The sequence below is a fragment of the Cyrtonyx montezumae genome, unplaced genomic scaffold, assembly GCF_038088225.1.
Source record: "Cyrtonyx montezumae isolate F1298 unplaced genomic scaffold, pur_monq_1.0 scaffold_24, whole genome shotgun sequence".
Taxonomy (NCBI): domain Eukaryota; kingdom Metazoa; phylum Chordata; class Aves; order Galliformes; family Odontophoridae; genus Cyrtonyx; species Cyrtonyx montezumae.
Window position 1 is genome coordinate 4,675,576 of NW_027071981.1, and position 19,649 is coordinate 4,695,224.

At 39.9% G+C, this 19,649-nt stretch overlaps 1 protein-coding gene across 2 annotated transcripts in view; it reads left to right on the forward strand.

The window, feature by feature from the left end:
- Positions 1 to 19,649, forward strand: part of MACROD2 (mono-ADP ribosylhydrolase 2) — an 840,242-nt gene that overhangs the window by 454,787 nt on the left and 365,806 nt on the right. For both annotated transcript variants that reach the window (XM_065739549.1, XM_065739548.1), the window contains exon 6: positions 13,836 to 13,957. In XM_065739549.1, the coding sequence (XP_065595621.1) occupies positions 13,836 to 13,957 (122 nt within the window). The remainder of the gene's footprint in view (positions 1 to 13,835; positions 13,958 to 19,649) is intronic.

Genomic DNA, 19,649 nt, shown 5'->3' on the forward strand with positions numbered 1-19,649 from the left:
CCCTGATTGTTTATTTTGACCGATGATAGTTTTTCACTGTCTGATTGCCCTACTCATGTTGCGATGATAATGTAGAATTAGACCCTCTAGCATTTGTGGCTCATACCATGAATAAATGTAATTCGGTCTGATTTATTCATCAGCTGATAATTGAGAACATCAACAGAACAGTTTGTGTTTCAGACTCATGCTCCCATCAGCTTTTGGTTTTAGTTTTTGGGTTTTTTTAGAGTTTAGGAGAAGTGAATGGTGAACTCTGGCCATCTTGTTTCAAGGGAAGTAGTTCGGAAGTTGTTGGGAAGAGTTGGTGCAGGCTGGTTGGGCCCGAGCTTCTACTGAACACTTACAACTACTCAACTAGTTTTCACAATCTGTTGTCCTGTAAAGTAATAAATTGCCCAAATTTTCTGCACACTAATTAAAATTCCATTTCTCATGAATTTCTTAATCGAGAGCAAGTCATTATGTGCTTTGTTGATTCTTAAGTGCAAAGATAATTGCAATGGGCAGCATGAAAGTGGTGTGATTATTGCCTGTCGGCTCTTGTGAATTCTAATAGGTCTAATTGCATAGCATCAATTCATCATCTCAGCATCACTTCTTTTTATTATTAGCTCTCTGAATTGTAATGTGCTCATAAAGAAGTGTAGTAGTATATCAGGGCTGACATGGTACCTGGCCTATTGTAATTTTCCTCTCTCACCTAATGTTACTATTGAAATTAAAAGTTTATTATCTAGGTTTTCTTTTCCAAAAACTTATCGGCGAAGAAAAGGATATTGTCTTCCCCTGAATATGCCTACTATTTCTCTACTAAAATATAGTTCTTTTTAAAAACTTTTAAAATTATCCCCATAAATCCCAACCGTACTGTTTGAAGAACTCAATCAAAAGATTGAAGGGCTTGCAGTTGCTGAAAATTAATTAGCAGGTAAAGACATTGCAGTGTTGTCAACTTCCCAACAAAACCGATATTGATGGAGACTTAGGGGAATATTCAGAGATCATGGAACCACATTTTAAGGGGAACCATGAATAGTTTTTGTTGTCTTTTTGTTCTTCTTGTTTTCTTCTTCTGTTCTCCCCCAGAAGCAAGGCTATCAGTCTAGGACCAGTTACCTTAAAAATAACTATAGATGGAAACCATAATCCTATAGCTAAAAACTAAGTGATGGATTGGTTATTCTTTTTATGGTCCTTACTGCAAACGTACAGAGAAATCCTAGTTACGCTAAAAGTTGAAGTTTCTGCTAAGCATAAGTATTACTAATAATTAAATTATCATAGGCTGGGATCGAAAGGAACCTTAAAAATCATCTAGTTCCAACCCCCGCATTATCCAACATTAATGTTTTGCACTGGCATTGAAGTTTTCCAGAAATAATGTAGTAATCATGGTTGTTTTAAAAAATTGGAAGGATTCCCTTTGTTTTTACACGAAAGCTTTGCTTTCTGGAATTTCATGAGCACTTTGAATTGGCTTTCTCAGTTTCTCATCCTTTACTCCTTCCATCTGCTGCTGTAACATCAGTGGGTATCTATGGACTTCCTAAAGTATGAGTAGCTATTACAGTATGGTGATCTTCTATGTACCGCAGTCCAGTGCTGTCTAAGCACTTTAACCTGAACATTGCTCTGCTGAATTGAGCTCAGCTTTTACCAACCTGTTGCCTTCAGACATCGGAATTATACTGGAAACATTTTATGTGACTTGGGGCAGGATAACTTGCCTTGGAAAAGAAAATTTGCCTTGATTCCATGAGAACCGTCAAGCATTGGTCCAGAGAAGTAGAGGAGTCACTGTCCCTAAAGTTGTTCAAGAAATTGGGAGAAGTTTTAGTTAGTTGGCATGGTGGTAGTAGGCTGATGATTGAACTAGATGATCTTACAGGTCTTGTCCAACATTCATGATTCTATGTGAAAGAACACATCTGTCTGTTTTCTTGTTTTGTCTGTTGCCTTTTTGCTTGTTTGAATCTGTATTGCTCAGCTGGCAAGCCCAGTCAAATTATTTGCTGCTTCGTGAGCTCTGAATTCTGTTTTATTCTTGTTGTGTTTTTTTTTTTTCAAAGAAGAGGAACAATTGAAGTAAACACCATCAGTATGGAAATAGCACTATGTCTTTGCAACAGTCCCTGCAAGGGGAGATGACGTGAAGTATGACTTTGCACAAAGGTCTCTAGAAACGGCATCTAATCTGATGTTCAAGTGGGTAACAGGAGTCTGCAGACATTTCTTTGTGAAGAAAGGATGTTTTGAGTATGTGAGCACCACTGAGAAAGACTGCTTTATTTCAGTAGCAAGTGCAATACAGCTTAAATATTTTTCTCAGTATGGTTTCCTGTACACGGAGCAGTTCCTCAGTAAGTCATAGCCCTACATTTGAAAGTGGCATGTTGTTCTGACACTTTGTCACCTTTGCAAGCTTTGCCATTGCACTGTTTTTTCAAAGGCAGTGCTGTGTTTCCAAGTCACTACTACCATTTCTGTTACCCCATGTCTAGTTATCAGCTATTTAAGAGACTTGTCTGACATCCCGCTCTTGTGATTATCATAAAAGGCTTGTGACAGGCTCACGGATGCTGTGACATGACTTAGAGCAGAAGTTAACCTTATTTACATCTGGTTTTATTCACCAGCAAAGCTAAGCTCAAGACTGCCCTTCAGCAGCTCTTTTAGGTCATTACCTGACTTTCCAAAAGGTTGTTTAAGTACATGTTCTCAATTGAGCTGAACAAGGTATGACACCAGTGTTTTTCCAGGGCTTTCGGTAGCGGTGGTGCTTGACATGAAGGAGAACATTAGCAGTAGAATCAGCCTCTGCAAGTTACTGAGTTTGTATTGCAATACACTTGCTTTGTCTTGACAAAAAAAAAAAACCAAAAAACAACCACACACACAAGCACAGAACAACAATAAGAAACCCATAAAAAACAAAGGGAATGGAAAAAAAAAACACGACAACAGTTCTCTTGCTTCTTATTTTATACATTTCCTTCGGCTGCAAATTCAACTGTTTACAACTTCCACTGATGCAAAACACTCTCAAGATGTTTGTCAAAGCTTGTTTTTCACTTGAATCCACACGAGCATTACGTATTGTACAAAATACCTTACCACAATTTGTTACATATTCTTGCTGGCTCCAATTCATTTCCCTGCTCGCTTCTGTACCTGCCCCCACTGGGAGCAGGAGCCATTCATCTCTGTCCCTGCTCCTTGTGCTCACCCCATGGATGGCTGCTGGGATGTGGGAGCTCATGTGCCACGTGGTGTGGTGGCCCTGCTGGCCTAGTATCAGCCTATGGGGTGGTTTGTGTGCTTTATGTAAGCCGGAAAACCCAGGCTGTTGACTTTTTATGCTGGACAGAGACCCCAGACAACTGCATGCTGGGTCTGGGCTGCCCTGCCTCTCAGCTGTGTGAGGAGCTGACCTCAGTTCTGTCTCTACCTTTGTGACAATGTAGTTCTGCTGCCACAGTGTCTGTTTTTGTCAGTGAGATGAACTTAGTTGTTCTAGGTTGCTTGTTTGGTTTGCAATGTTCAGAGGAGCCAATAGAGCCTGATCTGATGGGTGGCAGTCCCACCCACAGCAGGGGGTTAGAACTAGAAGACCTTTAAGGTCCCCTTCCACCCAAGCCATTCTGTGCATAATGAAACACACACAGGTAACAGGGTTGAAACACTGTCTTATCTGAACGTGCTGCGTCTATGTTGTTTTTTTGTAAACATGTCTGTGCTTTTTCCATCTTATTTCATCGTGCTCTTTCCATTATTTCCTACTTAGGCTTTGGCATGCTCATGCCTCTAGCATCTGGTGGGTTTGCTGTTTAGCTGAGTTGCAGCACGATGAATTCCAAGCACCCATGTTTTTTTCATCTGTGGCTCATGAAACTATCTTTCCAACTGGAGCATCTCTGGGGAAGAGACTGGGAGGAAATGGTCAGAGGAATTTATCATGGATGCTTTGGTATCTGAAATATGCTGCTATCAGGAGGGACCATTAACATGGTTTCAGCCACCTAAATTAAAAAAAAAAAAAGATGATGGTGAGATTCCTTTTCTAGGCATGAAGAGTCACATTACGGTTCGAAGAGCTGTCCAGTTATTTCTCTTATCACAGTTCTGTGAAGCAATTAAAGTGGCATTGCCAACTGGAAGTCCAGTCAACTTTTTAAAAATTAGTTAAACTTGTTGGGTACCACGTATGTGCCAGTTCTTGCTGACAGAGTTCATGTGCGACCAGGGGAGAGGTGCTGATGGTTCAGAGGAGAGCTGATAAACACTTCATTTTGTTTCCTCTTTTTATCATTCTGTGATGGACTCAACAGATGCAGTAGGGGAATATGTTTCCAAAGAGTCTGGTCATGAGCAAAGTCCACAAAATGCCACTTCTAATGTTCCTGAAAGTGTGGAAAAGAAATATTTCAGTGAGGTAAATTGGAATTTTTCTTGTCACCATAAAAGTAAAAAGACAGTAAAAGTGAGATCTGCAGCGATAACCCTTAAGAGATGAAGCAGTCAAGGTGCATTTATTATTCTGGAGAAGCTGTGCTGTCATTTTCCTTTGCTTAGGTCCTTGCTCATCTTTAGGCCCCTGATAGTCTCACTGACATCATGGAAGCAGCTGGTAAGTTGAGAGCTACAAGCGCTGCATTTATTGCTTGTGTGGGAAATACTATATCCCCTGCATAAAATGTGGTCCTGTAGCACAGTTCCCATGTTCTCCTCATCTCTGCCTTGTTAATGTTAGAATGTGTATTTTTAAAAATACTTAATGGTATGAAACTGTTGTTTCCAGTTCTCTCCTCCCTCTGTGTCCACTCTGCTTTGGGAGATGATTAATGGTAAGATCAGGCTGTGCAAGAGTCTCATCATATCTGTGTTCCACGAGCAGCATGTGTTTGTGGCAAGGGAAAAACTAAATTTTTCTAGTAGGATTTCTTAAGTCTGAATTGCCAAATTTTAAAGGTAGTCAGGCTGATCTAACTACCCACAGCTTTTAGAATATGCAAAGAGAATCTGTCATCTGTTTGCTATTTCGTCTCTACAAAAATGAGCAAAGTCTTTAGAGAAGCATGTATTATCTATACTGCAAGTTACACACCTTAAAGAAGTGTCACCTGGAAAAGGTGTACTCCAATGTTGGAGGTGGAAGAGGTTTATTCTCAAGATGGAGAATGTGCAGAAAACATAAATGGAAATTTGAACATGGTAGTTTTTCATAATGTGTTGCTGTCCAGGAATAGATTAACCACAATAAAGCTATGGATATAATTTTCCTTGGAAGTTTAAATCATACTTCATTGTCTCTTTAAGAATCCAATATAACTTCCCATTATGGAAACAATTAATCTTTTAAAATATCTCTTTACCTGAAGTGATATGATTAAAAGATAAAATGAAGCTCTTCTGCCTTCCCTGAAGGGAACTGGCATCTTTGAAGTGTGCAGCTAGCAGATAGGCTGTCCTCCCTCAGTCAGCACCCAGTGAGTCAGCTCTCATCCGGACTTCAGAGAATTCATCTGGACTTCCTTTGGAGGTTGTTTGATGCCTCCCACCTGGATGGCAAGGGGAAAGGGAATCTGCTCGTATGTGATACCTGTTTAAGGTTTCCCACGGTCTGGGAATGTCATTACCTTGGTTTGTTAGTCATTTCATTGTAGTTCTTTGGGCATATCTTCTTTTATTTCAGTGCTTCCACCAGCAGTGTCAACCTAATAGTAAAATATTACTTAATTATAAATATTATTTATGTACCATTTCTATTTTGATTAGAGCAAAATCCTCAAAACAGGAAATAAAGGGCTCTTTGATAGTTTGTTATTAACTGTTGGTGCAGTCTCTAGAGTTAGTGGTTTGAGGACAATGGAATAATTTCAGTTGTGAATGTAAATCATCTCTGGATCAAATTGTCAGCCTGGTGTCGCATTGTGTTGTGTTTTTTAAGGGTGATACTTTTCAAGTTTCTCATTTGAATCAAGCATTGAGTGTGGTTCATTCTACCTTGGATTTACATAACCCCTCATAGAGGTACATCCATCACCATACTGCTTATTATGGTTTAAAATTTTTGTGGAAGGGCAGACAAACTCACTTTAACTTAGTCTCTTAAAAATAAGTCCTCTTGATTTCCAGGCAAACAGGTTTAGATTTTTTAATGTGCTGAAAAGCTGACTGATTAAATTATTTGACAAATCAAGAACAACCCCCCTCCTTCCCCCTAAACACCTCTTGCTGCTTAATTAATTGGGTAGAGAATCTTTGTGGCTCATGCTTTCCTACGTGAGGCAAATATCAAGTTAAAGAAAATTAGGATGGCTTTGTTCTTGCCTTGTCCACTTGCAGAACAGTGGTATGTAGAAGGTGGAGAGCATGACTTGGGTCAAGGGATCACTCTATGTATACTTCCAGAGGTTGGAGCTTGGCAGGGCTCCTCTGGGATACAGCCATGGAGTTTGCCATGGGGAGATGAGCCTGAAACAAAAAGAAAGAAAAGAAAAATTGCTTGGGGAATAATTATTTTAGTCTGTCTCATCTTCCTAGGTGATGTAAGGTCTTTGGATAGATGATTTGCAGAGGTGTAGAAGGATAGCAGGTGAGCATTTCTGCTCATAGGTTCATAAGGTTGGAAAGGACCTACAAGATCATCTAGTCCAACCATCCTCCTATCACTATCCCTACCCAACTACTAAATCAAATCCCTTAGCACCTCATCTAAACGCTTCTTGAACAGCGCTAGGGATGGTGCCTCAACCACCTCCCTAGGCAGGCCATTCCAGTGCCTGACCACTCTTTCAGAAAAAAAAATGTTTCCTCAGGTCTAATCTAAATCTTCCCTGGCGAATGCTGCAATGGCTTGAAGTCTAGATTAAAGAGAAAAACAGAAAAAGCATGCCACAGATTTTGTAATTCCATGTTAAGCCGTGTTGTATGCATTTCAAGTTCATTCTTATCACATCACATTATGAATATCCCAAGTGGAGTCCTTGCATTTTAGTTCTACGTGTAGGCAATTACTTCTGTAGAAGTGGTGAGGCTGTCTGTCTAGTTGCTGCTTTGACATCTGTCATCTTAGTGCTAAATTGCTTTGTAAAACCTATTACTTTGGGATATAGGATAGTATCTCTTAATTGCACCATTTACTTGTCTTGCCTGAACAAAGCCTACTGTTGTCTCAACCACTAATGGAGAGGCTCCGATGGCAGCATGATGCTGGGAGAGCATCAGTAGGGAGGGAGTGGAGCTGCTCTGGGATTGCATGGGCATATCCCAGCCTTGTCTTTTATGACAATCGTGAATGCCAAAATTGCTTGGGTTTCGACTTGCAGGACTTAATTCTCTGGCCGGCTGTCATGGCAGCGGTGTAACTGCTGTGAACAAGTTTCTTGTGCTTGCAGCTTCCTGGGGCTCTGAGTGAATGCACTCTGCTAAATGCTGGCTATTGAGCACGGGTCCCCAAAGGACCTTGTGGGCTCGGCAAACCCTTGGCCTCTCCCTGTGGGAATATTGTTTTCTGTCTGTTTCTGCTGTCTCGTACTTAAAATATACACCTAAGCCGCAAAGAGGAATACTGGTTAATCATTTATAACAAACATATTCTTTACTCTTTCTGGAGTAGACAATTCCATTTAGGTGATAAATGGCTTAAGTGTTTTACGCGTCAGGCTTTTAGATATTGTGGCTTTTGCATGTAGTGAAACATTGTTTGGTTCATCCAAAACAGCTATTTAAACACAGGAGGAAGCTGGAAAAGGGACAAAGTTCAGATGGAGCTGTGCTTATTAATTCAAGCTTAAAAACTGAGGCAGTTGCTTTAAATGTTCATAAATGTAGATCTTTTTCTCTGCTTATAAATGGTGTGCTTTACAAAATATTTGATAATTGCAGTACCTTGAAAAGTGAAAATATACAAAGCAAATAAATACTCATAACTGTTTCAAATGTCACGTACAGTATTGTGTGATCTATACAAGATATTTTCTTGCATATAAAATATTCAACTCCGCTAATCAAGTTTTGGAGGCATATATTAGTAAATAACTTAAATTAGGCTGGGGTCCTGAGGGAATCATTTAGGTTGAACTTGAATTAGCAGTTGTTTATTACACATTGAAAATGCACGCTTTATGAGCTAATGCATGTAACTGGCAGTAGAAAATAAGCCAAGCAAATCTGTATGCCAAAGTGATGTGGACTTCATGAGTAGTGACTGTGAGTAGGTAAGAATAGGGGTGATTTGCACCTTCTACCAGTTGAAGCTTGGCTATTAGTTTCAGGACCAGTCTTGTGGTGCCTATTAAGGAAATTGGCTGGTAAGACTTACAAATGGAGCTCTAGATGTGCTGGTTGATTGTCAGATGTCTTTTTTTTCTTCAGTGACACACAGTGCAGTATCTTCCTCCTTAAAATTTATCAGGCTTAGGTGGTGATGGACGGAGGACAGCCTCATTGTGCATTGCTAGATGGTCCGATTAGGGCTGTGAAAGCACCAATGGGATGAACAAGGGGAATGTGTGATTGATTCTAGCCTTGGTCTGCTGGTTCGTTAATGCTGTGAATGTGTTGCCCTCACTTCTGCGAGGCAGGAAATGTGGAAAACTTCTACTTTTTATTTGTTTGAAAATACACGATGCTAATATTTTTGCCATCTAACATCAGTTCTACAAAGAACGGGGAAAGTGAATTACATCAGAGTCCTCCGTGGTGACCGTGAGTCACAGTCACTTTTCACTTCATGCTTTTGCAGCTGGAAGTTGTTTTGCGTCTTGGCCCACATTGCTCTGCCCTTTAAGTACTGTAGGCACAAATCATGAGGAAGACAATGTGTTAAGATTTATGGGCTGATTAATTTAATGAAGGAGACCAGAAAAAAAACAAGCCTTACTTGTCCTTTTACATGTAGGGTTTGTGTGTTAAGGTAGACGTGGTCTCATTTTTCAATGACCCATGCGGGAATTTGAGGGAAGAGTCACTGTGCTTTTGAAGGGTTGATTAAATGCCCAAATTACATTTATTTTCACTGATAGCTAAGTAGGGACAGGGATATTTTAAATGCCAAAGCGCCTGTTATCCCTCAAGATTAGTTAGTGGTTTACATGAGATGCCTGCATTCATTATATTGCTTCAGAGAAAAACAAGACAAAAAATGGAATGAAAGCAAGCAGAGATGATGCAGAGCATGCACACATGCAAATGGATGTTGGATGTGTGGTTGCTACGCTCTTCCATTTGGCTGCCAGAATTTCTAATCAAATGACTGAAAGTCAGAAGACTAGAAAAAGAGCAACAGATCTAGTCTGCTCTCCTCATATCAGCCACAAGTTGCAGCACAAATATGAAAGATAACAGTGTAAATCTCAATTGTTGTTGGCTCTAGACAAGCTGCAAGACTCCTACCTCTGGGGCTCTGCAGCTCTGTGTGCTTTTAAAAATGTGAGCACACATCTCTGCTGTTTACATGGAATGAAAGTGATTTAGGAACATCTTTCTTACTCAAAATCCTCAGCTCAAAGACTGGCTGTGGTAAAGCAGAAGCTTCAAAGCAATGCTAGCAGCTCCATCTTACATAAAAAGAAATGAGAGTATTACAAACGAGTGCAGCATTCTCTGTGAGAGCTGTTTGTTCTACCCCCATGTAGATTGATGTGGGAGACCATCAAGCAGGATTTGCACTTTTCCATCCCACTAGCAAAGCCAGAAGTCTGCATCTGGGACTGGCTGCTGTTGCAGGTGGCTGAGGTAGTGGGACTGAAGCTCTGCCCCATGGTTGTCTTCAGAACAGATGCCTGTAGACATTTCCACTCGTGTCCACCAGCTCTGCAGCACCTGAATTTTTCCAGCTGTGTGTGGTGGGGGTGTGGCAAAGGCAGAAATTAAACTTCCTTGTGGGAGACAAGATGGAAGATCAAAGCAGTCTTCATAACTGTATTAAAAATAAATGGCTCTGCTTCAGGCAGTGGAGTCCGATCCTCAATATATTAACTTGCTGGGCTGGGAAAGCTAGGGAAGTGGTTTTATTTCCTGATTTGTTTGCTTTATGCCTGTGTAATCTCAAAGGATTTTGCCTGCCTTCAAATCTTGACATACTGGGGAGTAGTTTGAGCAGAATACTAGATTGTTTAGACAATGTATGAATACGCAGATTTTACTGACAGTTTGCAAAAGTAAAATCTCTACTTCCACATTTACCTGCTGACCAGGAAACAGATTAGCCTGTTATTGGTGCTGCTCTGCTAGTAAAATCTTACTTTGTCATGATCATGTGTTTCTGAATAAGAACATGCCTTAGACAAGCAGTTTTTGGCAGTGATAAATTCTTAACAGTTAAATTAATTTTGATGGATAATAAACCAATTCATAACCATCTTAATCGTCCTTTCTGAGGAAGCAACTATTATAAACTTGTTTAAATAGAAAAACAAAAACAAACCAAAAACACCACTTAAAAGCCGATAATTGCATTGAAGGTTACCTGTGTTTATGTTGCATCAGGTGTAGTGGCAGAGTTGGTGATGAAGTACCTTGAAAATGCTAAATCAGGAAGATCCATTAAAAAAGAGAATGTAACAAGAGACATTTTGCATTGTTGAAATGAGAATTTTTGTGCTTAAAACTGAAGGATAACAGAAATGGAGACAAAATGTTTAATGAGTGAAATGCATGTAGAAACTGTATAAAGGGAAGTTTTGTATAGAAAGACTTGAGGGAGAATTGGGCACTTGGGCTGTTCCCCAAGCCCCCATCTTGGTTAGTAACTCATGGCTAAATTAAAGCATGAATTAGGCTTCCACTGTTGAGCGGTAGCACCTTGCAAGGTGGCTTTAGCTGAAAGAGAGAATTCTTTTAGGATTCTGTGCTTGTTTATCTTTTATGACTTGTTATTTTGTAGTCATTGCTTTACTTTACTTGCTTGTTGACTGGTGGGTGTTGTGAACTTAAAATGCATTGTAATACCTTTGATCTTAGTGTCTATAACTGTAGAATGGCCTTGATTGAGATCGGATTTACTGTTAATGTTCATTCCCTTGCTCAGTAATTGCAGCTTGTCCCTTTCAAAAACAAATAACAAAAAAAGTGTCAAGAGATGTTTTTCTTTCTTTGAAGCAGCCCACTGCTAACGTTTCCAGATGAGAACCTGCCCTGGAAAGTTTCAACCTGAAGCAAACTGCTTTAGTTAGAGTTTGCAGACATCTGAAATGATAGTCTTTCCTAATGAAAGTGCTCAAACTTTATCTTTGTAAGGAGAAGCAAGTTTTAAACTAGTGCTATTTTGTGTGTGTGTGTGTGTTTTCCTAGGTCTTAATATCTCTCTGTTTATTATAGTAGCTAAAATGTGTGTGTAGAATATATATTTCCCAAACTTTCTGGTAAACCATTCTACTTGTTTTGATCCCGTGCTATCAAAGAGTGAACACCTACTGCGTGTTTCCATCTCCTGAAGTGCTGTGGGGTGGGTTTGCTGTAGGTGTTGCACATATGCTCTGACACTCTGCAGGGAATATTCAATCTGTCCATCTTGGTCCTAGGACTGGAGTGAGAAAATTACTGTGACCAAAATGGAAAGAAGAGCAGTTGACCTTTTGTTTACTTCTTGTTATGATGGGTTTTCATAGTAGTTAGGAAGTTCAGCTCTTCTGGGTTTAAATTTCTCATTGCAGCCAGTTGTTCTGTGTTGCTGGGCACGGAAATGCTCATATATGCTTATATATGCTGAAAATCAATACATGGTATCCTAAGCAGAGCTCAGCTCTGGCCAGAAAGCTCCTGTGAAGGTATCTTCTGTGTTGGAGGTGTTGCGAGGTGGTGGCCACCTTGATGCCTCTATTCTCTGGAGTGAGCTTAGGAAAGAAAAGTGGAGAGCTCTTTAAAATAAATGCACAAAGGTATTGGGATGTGCCTGAAGAGACGTGAAGGGTCAGAGGGACTGAATGTTTATCTGGGTTATAAGGATATCCACCATTAATGAGTACTGTAAAGAAAGTTTTGGGTGCATTCCAAGCATTATGTTTCAGTGTGTGAGCTGCCTTTAATGTTACAGAGACTACGACTTGGTGGCCAATATCTGCCTTGAGTAATAATAAGTATGGGGACAGTTTGCATCTTAATGCTTGGTCACTTTCTCATTATTTACATGATTTGGTGTAGGTGGGAGAGGAATAATCAAATGCAGCCTGGACAAACATTAATAATCTGGATTCTATAAAGTCTTCCAGTAAACTGGAATATTCTGTTGCCTAACAGCAGCAGATATCCTTGGAAACCTATCATGTGAGGGACAGGAATATAACCTAACCAAAGGGACCTGCAGTGCCTGAAGTAGAAGCATTCCCTTTCTGTGGAAATGTTAGAAAAATGGTGCTGCTGCTTATTGCTGCTGTGTTGTAAGGGGTGAAAAAGGGGTGGGAGGAAAGGACGCATCTGCCACCATAACTCACTGTAGCGCCTTTGCACATGCTGTTGAAGAATGATGTTTGAGAAGTAGATGTGCCTGCTACTTAGCAAATGTGGGAGGAAGAAAATATTAATTTTTCATGACACCTTTTACTTTGCTAGGATTCTCTTTAACATGTTTTACTCCAGGCTTTTTAACTTCATTTTTCATTTTGCACTCTGAAGACGCTGATTGATTTCTGCATCTGATTTCACTGTATCTGGAAGCATTGTACCTGAGATATTCCCTGATTGTGCTTTCTCTTTTTGTTCATTAAACTTTTTCAGGCAGAATAAGTTATTATTGTTTTATTGTGTGGTGTCTCCACCTGGTTTGATGTGAAGGAAAAGCACATTCCTGGAATAACGAACACATTTGTAGATCATAACTTTACTCCTCTTCAAATAGCTGCTGAGAAAAGACATTGAGTATTGGGCAAAAAATCAAGCTTGTTTATCACTACCTACATGCTGAGCTTTAGCAGTGAGCTTTCCCAATGAGTAGAGCACTAAAGGGTGAGAGCAGCTGCTTCAAATATGTAGTACATCCCACACGTGGTTTGTGGTAAGCACATAACAAACTCTTGGTACATTTTTCTCATTTTTCCTTTAACCCAATGTCAACGGTTTACGAGCAGGTTCGGCCCAGTTCCGTGACGATTGGTGCGGGGGACCCATGGACCCATGCCCCAGGAAAGGGGAAGGGGGAAAGGGAAAAGGGAAAGGGAGATGGGCCTAGGAACAAAACAGCGGCAACAATCTGAGGAGGAAAGCTAATTTACTAAATAGATATCGGAAAGCAAAATAACACAATGTAATACAATATAATTGGAATTAAAGCTAATAAATCAAGTAAAATGAGCAAGAGAGCATGTCCGATAAACCAAAGGCCTTACGCTAACGCTGAAGGCGGACGGCAGCGAGCACCCACTGCTGAGTCGATCTCAAAGGAAAGAGAGTGTCCCGTGACCACAGACAGTTTTTATCTTTCCCTCTGAGCGTAAACACGTAAAAACGCAAAGCACCGCAAAGTCCTCTGGGGAATGGAGTTCTTCTTCTCTTCTGAGACAGGTATACCTGGAACTGTCAATGATCCACGGAGCTGGAGCATTAACTCTTTAACTCCAAATGCGCTACATGATGTTATGATGTGGAATACCAGTACCAAAAATCATAAAACCATGACACCCAAAAGCAGTCCTGCTTCAAAATCCTTCATGGTTTCTCACTTTCATATAACTTCCACAGAATATATGTTCATCAGTTGTAAATGTTTTAGAATAATATTCCTACCTTTTAGGTAGTTTAGAAGTTGATTGATTTTTCAATGTAGTAGTTTTGTGGGTTCATGAAATAACTTCTTTAGGAACTGCAATTTTTTATTTTTTTTCCATTTCTTGCAGATGTGATCCATACAGTTGGGCCGATAGCAAGAGGGCAGCTCACTGATGCTCACAAAGAGAACTTGGCAAGCTGCTATAAATCCTCCCTGAAGCTGGCAAAAGAAAACAGCATCAGATCACTTGTAAGTACAGTATGAGAGCCTATTTTGACTCTTTGTTTCCTTGCTTCAAGATTGCTACAGCAACAGAATTCCAGAAGGAATTCTTGATGGCATTGTCACCGGTTTGCAGGACAGTTTGACCCGGTACCGTGACAATTGAGGCAGGGGACCCACGGGCCCACACCCCGGGGAAGGGGAAGAGGGAAAGGGGAAAAGGAGAAGGGAGATGGCTCTAAGAACAAAACAGCGGCAACAATCTGAGGAGGAAAGCTAATTTACTAAATAAGATATCGGAAAGCAAAATAACACAATATAATATAATATAATTGGAATTGAGGCTAATGAAACAAATGAAATGAACAAGAGAGAGTGTCTGATAAACTGAAGGCCTTACGCTAACGCTGAAGGCGGACGGCTGCAACAAACACCCACTGCTGAGCTCGATCCCGAAGGGAAGAGAGAGTGTCCCGTGACTGCAGACAGTTTTTATCTTTCCCTCTGGGTGGAAATATGTAAAAATGCAAAGCATTGCAAAGTCCTCTGGGGAATGTAGTTCTCTTCTGAAGCAGGTACACCCAGAACTATCAACAATCCGCAGAACTGGAGCATTAACTCTTTAACTCCCAATACACCACATGTTGTTATGATGTGGAATATCAATAATACAACAGAAATCATAAAACCATAACATGCATATAATGTGAAAAAGTAGATATTTGACCAAAAAAGTTGCTAGACAAACAAAAAGGCATATGTGGCTTTATCAGGGGCTGTTTGGAGGTGGTGGAAGGGCATAGCCTTTGTATGGTCCCTGTGCCATAGCATGTGCAGCCTCAGCCTCTCCATGCCATGTACAGGGGTTGTTTGTCCAAAGGCATAGCAGTTGTGGGTGCATAGTTGGCCATGAGCTATGGCCCCCTGTTATTTGGGTGAAATAAAATCACTGCACGGATGGGAGTTTGACGTGATATAAGTCCTCTAGTAGTTCTGCCGTTGTGAACAACCGGGGATCTGGCTTTAGCTGTCTTCATCTTGTTGTGATGATAAAAGATTGTTTTGCTCTTACCTAAAGAGGAAGGTTGTAAGGAAGCCTTTTCTCAAGAAGTGACCAGCTAGGGAAAATATAAGGTTATTATGGCAGAATTTGGGAAGAAGACAGATACAATCTAGTGGAGGAAGTCAAACCAACATTATTCAAATTGAAGCACAAAAATGAAAGAAAAACAAGAAAATATTGTTTCTTTATCTGTTTCAAATAAAGCATAATTGTTTACCGTGGCTTGATGAAACTTTTTTTTTTGTTTAGCAGAAAATGAACTGTAAACCAACCCAACTTTGAAGTACCATGGGCAGATAAATGCTTGTATGCATATACTAATTCTCTCCCCTACTTCTGCAGTTAATTCTCCATTTGCTAGGGAATTTACAGTGATGTGAACTTTTTGAGGTGGATTTTAGAATGGTTAAAAGTACTCTTTATTTAAGTGGGCTTTGCTGTTGATAATGTATTCAGTCTCCATGTAATTATTGGAGTGATGTACAATTTATTTCATAAAGACCAGATTTTATCCAGAAAGGAAGATTCTGATGTTCTATTTATTCATCTAATATTGATTTAGTGATATGGCATTTTGATTTTTCTCTGGTGGCACAAATACCAGGCACTCAAGTTCAGATTACTTGTGCAAAAGAAATATCTAGCAAAGCATCATTAGGTTAATTTAACTGAACTCTACTATCTTTCAAATCCGCTGCCGAGAGTGGATTGTAAATCACATTTTTTGCACCAATCCAGTGATGATTTGAGCTGTTACAGATCTGGGACTGCTTAATTCACCTTATAATGATTTAAACTATTTGCTGTAGGGGTGCTGGATTAATTCCCTTGTCTGTCCAAAGAGCAGGAGGCTGCTGTGTATGGAGGAGCACTCTGAAGGCACACACTGAGACACTTGTGACAATATTCCTTTCAGTAGTCATTATTCTTCTGTTCTGTAGTATGGAGTCACTTTTTTTTTTCCCATCCACAGCTCCATTTTCTCTCCATCTCTGGAGCTTGGATTCCATAGCTCCAGCCATAGCAGCTGAAATTGTCATTTATCCATACATTCCCCGAACGTGTAGCAGAGAAGGAAGTTATCACATGAGCATCACTTAGCACGTTTCAGGCCATTGCAGCTGGTTGTGTAATAGTGCGCGTTTTGCAACTTGGAAAGTGAACTTACTCTAACGAATGTTAGTCGGACAAATGGTGTTACAGTATGGTGGAATATTTGAGAAGGGAAGGCTATTAAAAAAAGAAAAAGATGGAAAATAAGTCTTTTTGAGGAGAAGGAGCATGGGAGGTGCAGGACTTCCAAGCTGAGTTAGGTGTGGCCTAGTTTGACAAAGTACAAATGGCATAATTTTTTCTTTAATAACAGCTGTGCTCTTCACACCTTTCCTGCTAAAAACATCCTCTCTGTACTTGTCAAAAGTTTGTTCAATGAGCCTTCTTTGTCATTATGCAGCCACTGAAGAGAGGTGGCACCAAACAGCAGTTAATTGATGAGGACTTTTTCTTTTAATACTAGGCACATAAATTAGAAGTGAAAGTAACCTCTGAGAACATTCTGAACTCTTCTCCAGGACTGTTTATACATGTAGGGGCATTTGCGTCCTGCTGTGATTCCCAGTGTCGGAGACAGTAAGATTTTGGTACTGTTGTGCCCATGTATGTTCTTGTTCCTGCCTCTAGGCAATTGCGTATGCTTCTGGGCCATTCAGATCAGTGAGGGAAAAATAAAAAAAGAAAAATAAATTGTGAAAAAAAAGAAAGCGTTAAAATTTCAAACAGGAAAATTTGCAGTAGGCATTGGTTATCAATAGCAGTGCTCATATCTGTAGTGCTTCTGTAATTTGTGGGCATTCTAGTTGTTAACTCTGTATGTGAATGAAATAACAAAGATGTGTCCTGCTCATGGGTTTCATGTGCTTCACGAAAAATAGCTTGGTATTCTAGGAGGAAAAAATGACCATGCGAGAAACTATCCATGGACGATTTCCTTGCTGGTTAGGAGCTGTTGACTCTGCACCTGTTCAAGATAAAAACAAGCAACAAAAAACCATCACCCAGAATGGCAGGACACAGCTGCACAAGCTGAGCAGGAGCCAAGAGCCATTCATTCATACCAGCATTAAGAAGCTTAGCAAGCAATATAGATTTTAAAGTCCACATGACTGATTGTGAACTGTTCTGAAAAGCTTCAAGTCTAGTGATTTCAGCAATGCTTTGGGGAGTGAAGGCTGCTTGAAGGTCTACCCTAATGAACAAATCAAGCCTGGAGCAAAGTGAGATGTATAATTCATTCAATTAAGGAGAAGAAGATTACTGGAAGTCAGAAGAGAAGAATACGAAGTGCAATTGGATTCTACAAGATCCAATATAGTAAGACATAGTTGGTAGGGAATGGAAATGGAGCAAAAAAATAAAAAGAAACACCACAAAACCCTACAGATTTTTTTGTGCTTGTAGGGAGTACAGAAGTACTTATTAGGACTCAAATAAGCAACATAGAAATGTGGACACGATTGTGGCAACAGAATTATTTGCAATAGGGAACTGAGGGGAGAAATAGATGGTTGCTCACATAAAATAAGGAAGGGAAGATCAGTGCTCATTGATGGCAATTTTTGGTTGCTTTTTAAAATGAAATGCATGTGGGTGGGCAAGAGGAAAGTAAACAGTTTTGGAAAAGGTACTGAATAAAAGTATGCTTTTGGTGATAGTAAGCCCTAGTATGCTCAAAGAATTAGCTGAATATGAATGGGAGCCTACTTTGACAGGGGGTTTGGACTCAGTGATCTTTAGAGGTCCCTTCCAACCCCTACAGTTCTGTGATTCTGTGCAAGCCTTGCAGCTGTAGCAAGTGGAGAAGAAAGGAAGAAGGTAATATGAATGCGTTGCTTACCTTTTGAAACAGAAAAACAACCCAACCAAACTGCAAGTCTAGATAGAAATGCAAAAATAGTTAAAAAACAAATAAAGTGTTATTCAAATTGTTTTGTATGTGAATCATGTCATAGGATTCACAATTGCTGGAGGCATTATTAATGAGAAGCTGTGATGAATGGCAATGTATCAAGTTGGACAGAAGTGTGCAAGGTGACTCAGGGTGCGCTGCTAAGCACAGTTTAATTTAACATCTTTATTAATGATTTTTGAAGAGTACATAAACAGCCCATTAATTACATTTACAAATGATGCTACATTAGGCAGAGCTGCAAACACTAGAAAAGGGCAGAGATATACGATGACAATTGATTATAGGGAGCGTGAATAGAACCTCATCTAGCATCCTCTACAGCACCAGAAGGGAAACTGCCTTCACTTCAGAGGAAGATAGGTCAGAACCAGAACTGACAGCTACAGAAGAACTCAGAATAGGAAAAGTCTTGACAGCATGTGGTGGGGAACAATAACCCAGTTCACAGACAGTCAAAGGGAGATGAGTGCTGGAAAACTAGCTTAATGAGGAAATGGTCTTGAATAATAAGCTTCAAATTAGATACGCTTAGAGTGACTTGCTTTGTTTCGCTATTATATATTATTGAGCTGCTAACAGAGAAATGATGGATGCCACAGATGTAGAGAGACCAGGAATGAGATTGTGAATTGCTCAAAACTAACTTGTATATGTGTGTATACGTGTGTTTACATCTGAGGAAGAGAACCTTAGCATGATCTTGACATACTTTGCAAATTGTTAAATGCAGTGCTGTGGTAGAGGGGAGAAAGAAGAATCTCATTTTGTGTGTGACAAAATGACAGCTAACTGGTGTAGCTGATGCTAATTTGTGTTGTTTGCATCCAAGATTTGCAGGCATGGATCCAGAGCAACTGTTAACTCTTGGGGGAGTGCTGAAATCTCATCTGAAAAAGTTGGTATCTGTATTAAAAATATAAAAGATAAAAATCCTGTGACAGGTAAAAGCAGAAACGAGATGAGGGAATATAATGAAATGCCAACGTGATTGCCAGAGTTCATAATTCACCAGCAGTCCAGCCATGGGCAAGAATTTGCATAGCCATTATGGTAGGGGAGCATCAGGATCAAATTTGATCGTCCATGGAACTGTTGAGAGAGAAATCAAACAGCCCCTGACATTTGTCTCCTGCCTCTTTTATGTTCCATGTGATATTTCCAGCGTCACACCAGCTATTTTTAGTCTCTATTAGGTCAGCTACTCCATCTAGATTTTTGGTTTCCAAAGTGTTTGTACTTATTATCTACTAGTCTCAAGAACGTGTGTTGCTTTTTTGTCTGCGCCTGTTGGTGTAACTGTGCCCACTGTAGGATGCTTGTGCTGTTAGCTGATTGTTTGTGTGCTCTTTGGCCATGGATGAAGCTTTTGTGCTGGATGAGTCTATTGTATATACAGCCCTCTGTCAAGAGGATACTTTAAGCAATGTTTCTGTGTATTTCCTGTTAAACTGCTGTAGTTTAGTGGGGAAAAAAATAGCTTAAGTCAATACGAGGAGTTTCTTTTAGAAATAAATAGTTGGCGTGCATGCAAATTGGTTTTTAAATGTACATAATAATTTAAATATGTTCTTGTTGTTGGCCTGTCTAATGCAATAGTAGCAGATGCTGTCCTGCATCAATTATGTCTCTACTGCCTGAGTTACTGAGAAACTTGTTACAGGCACCAAACCTTCACTGAAAGGAGCAGA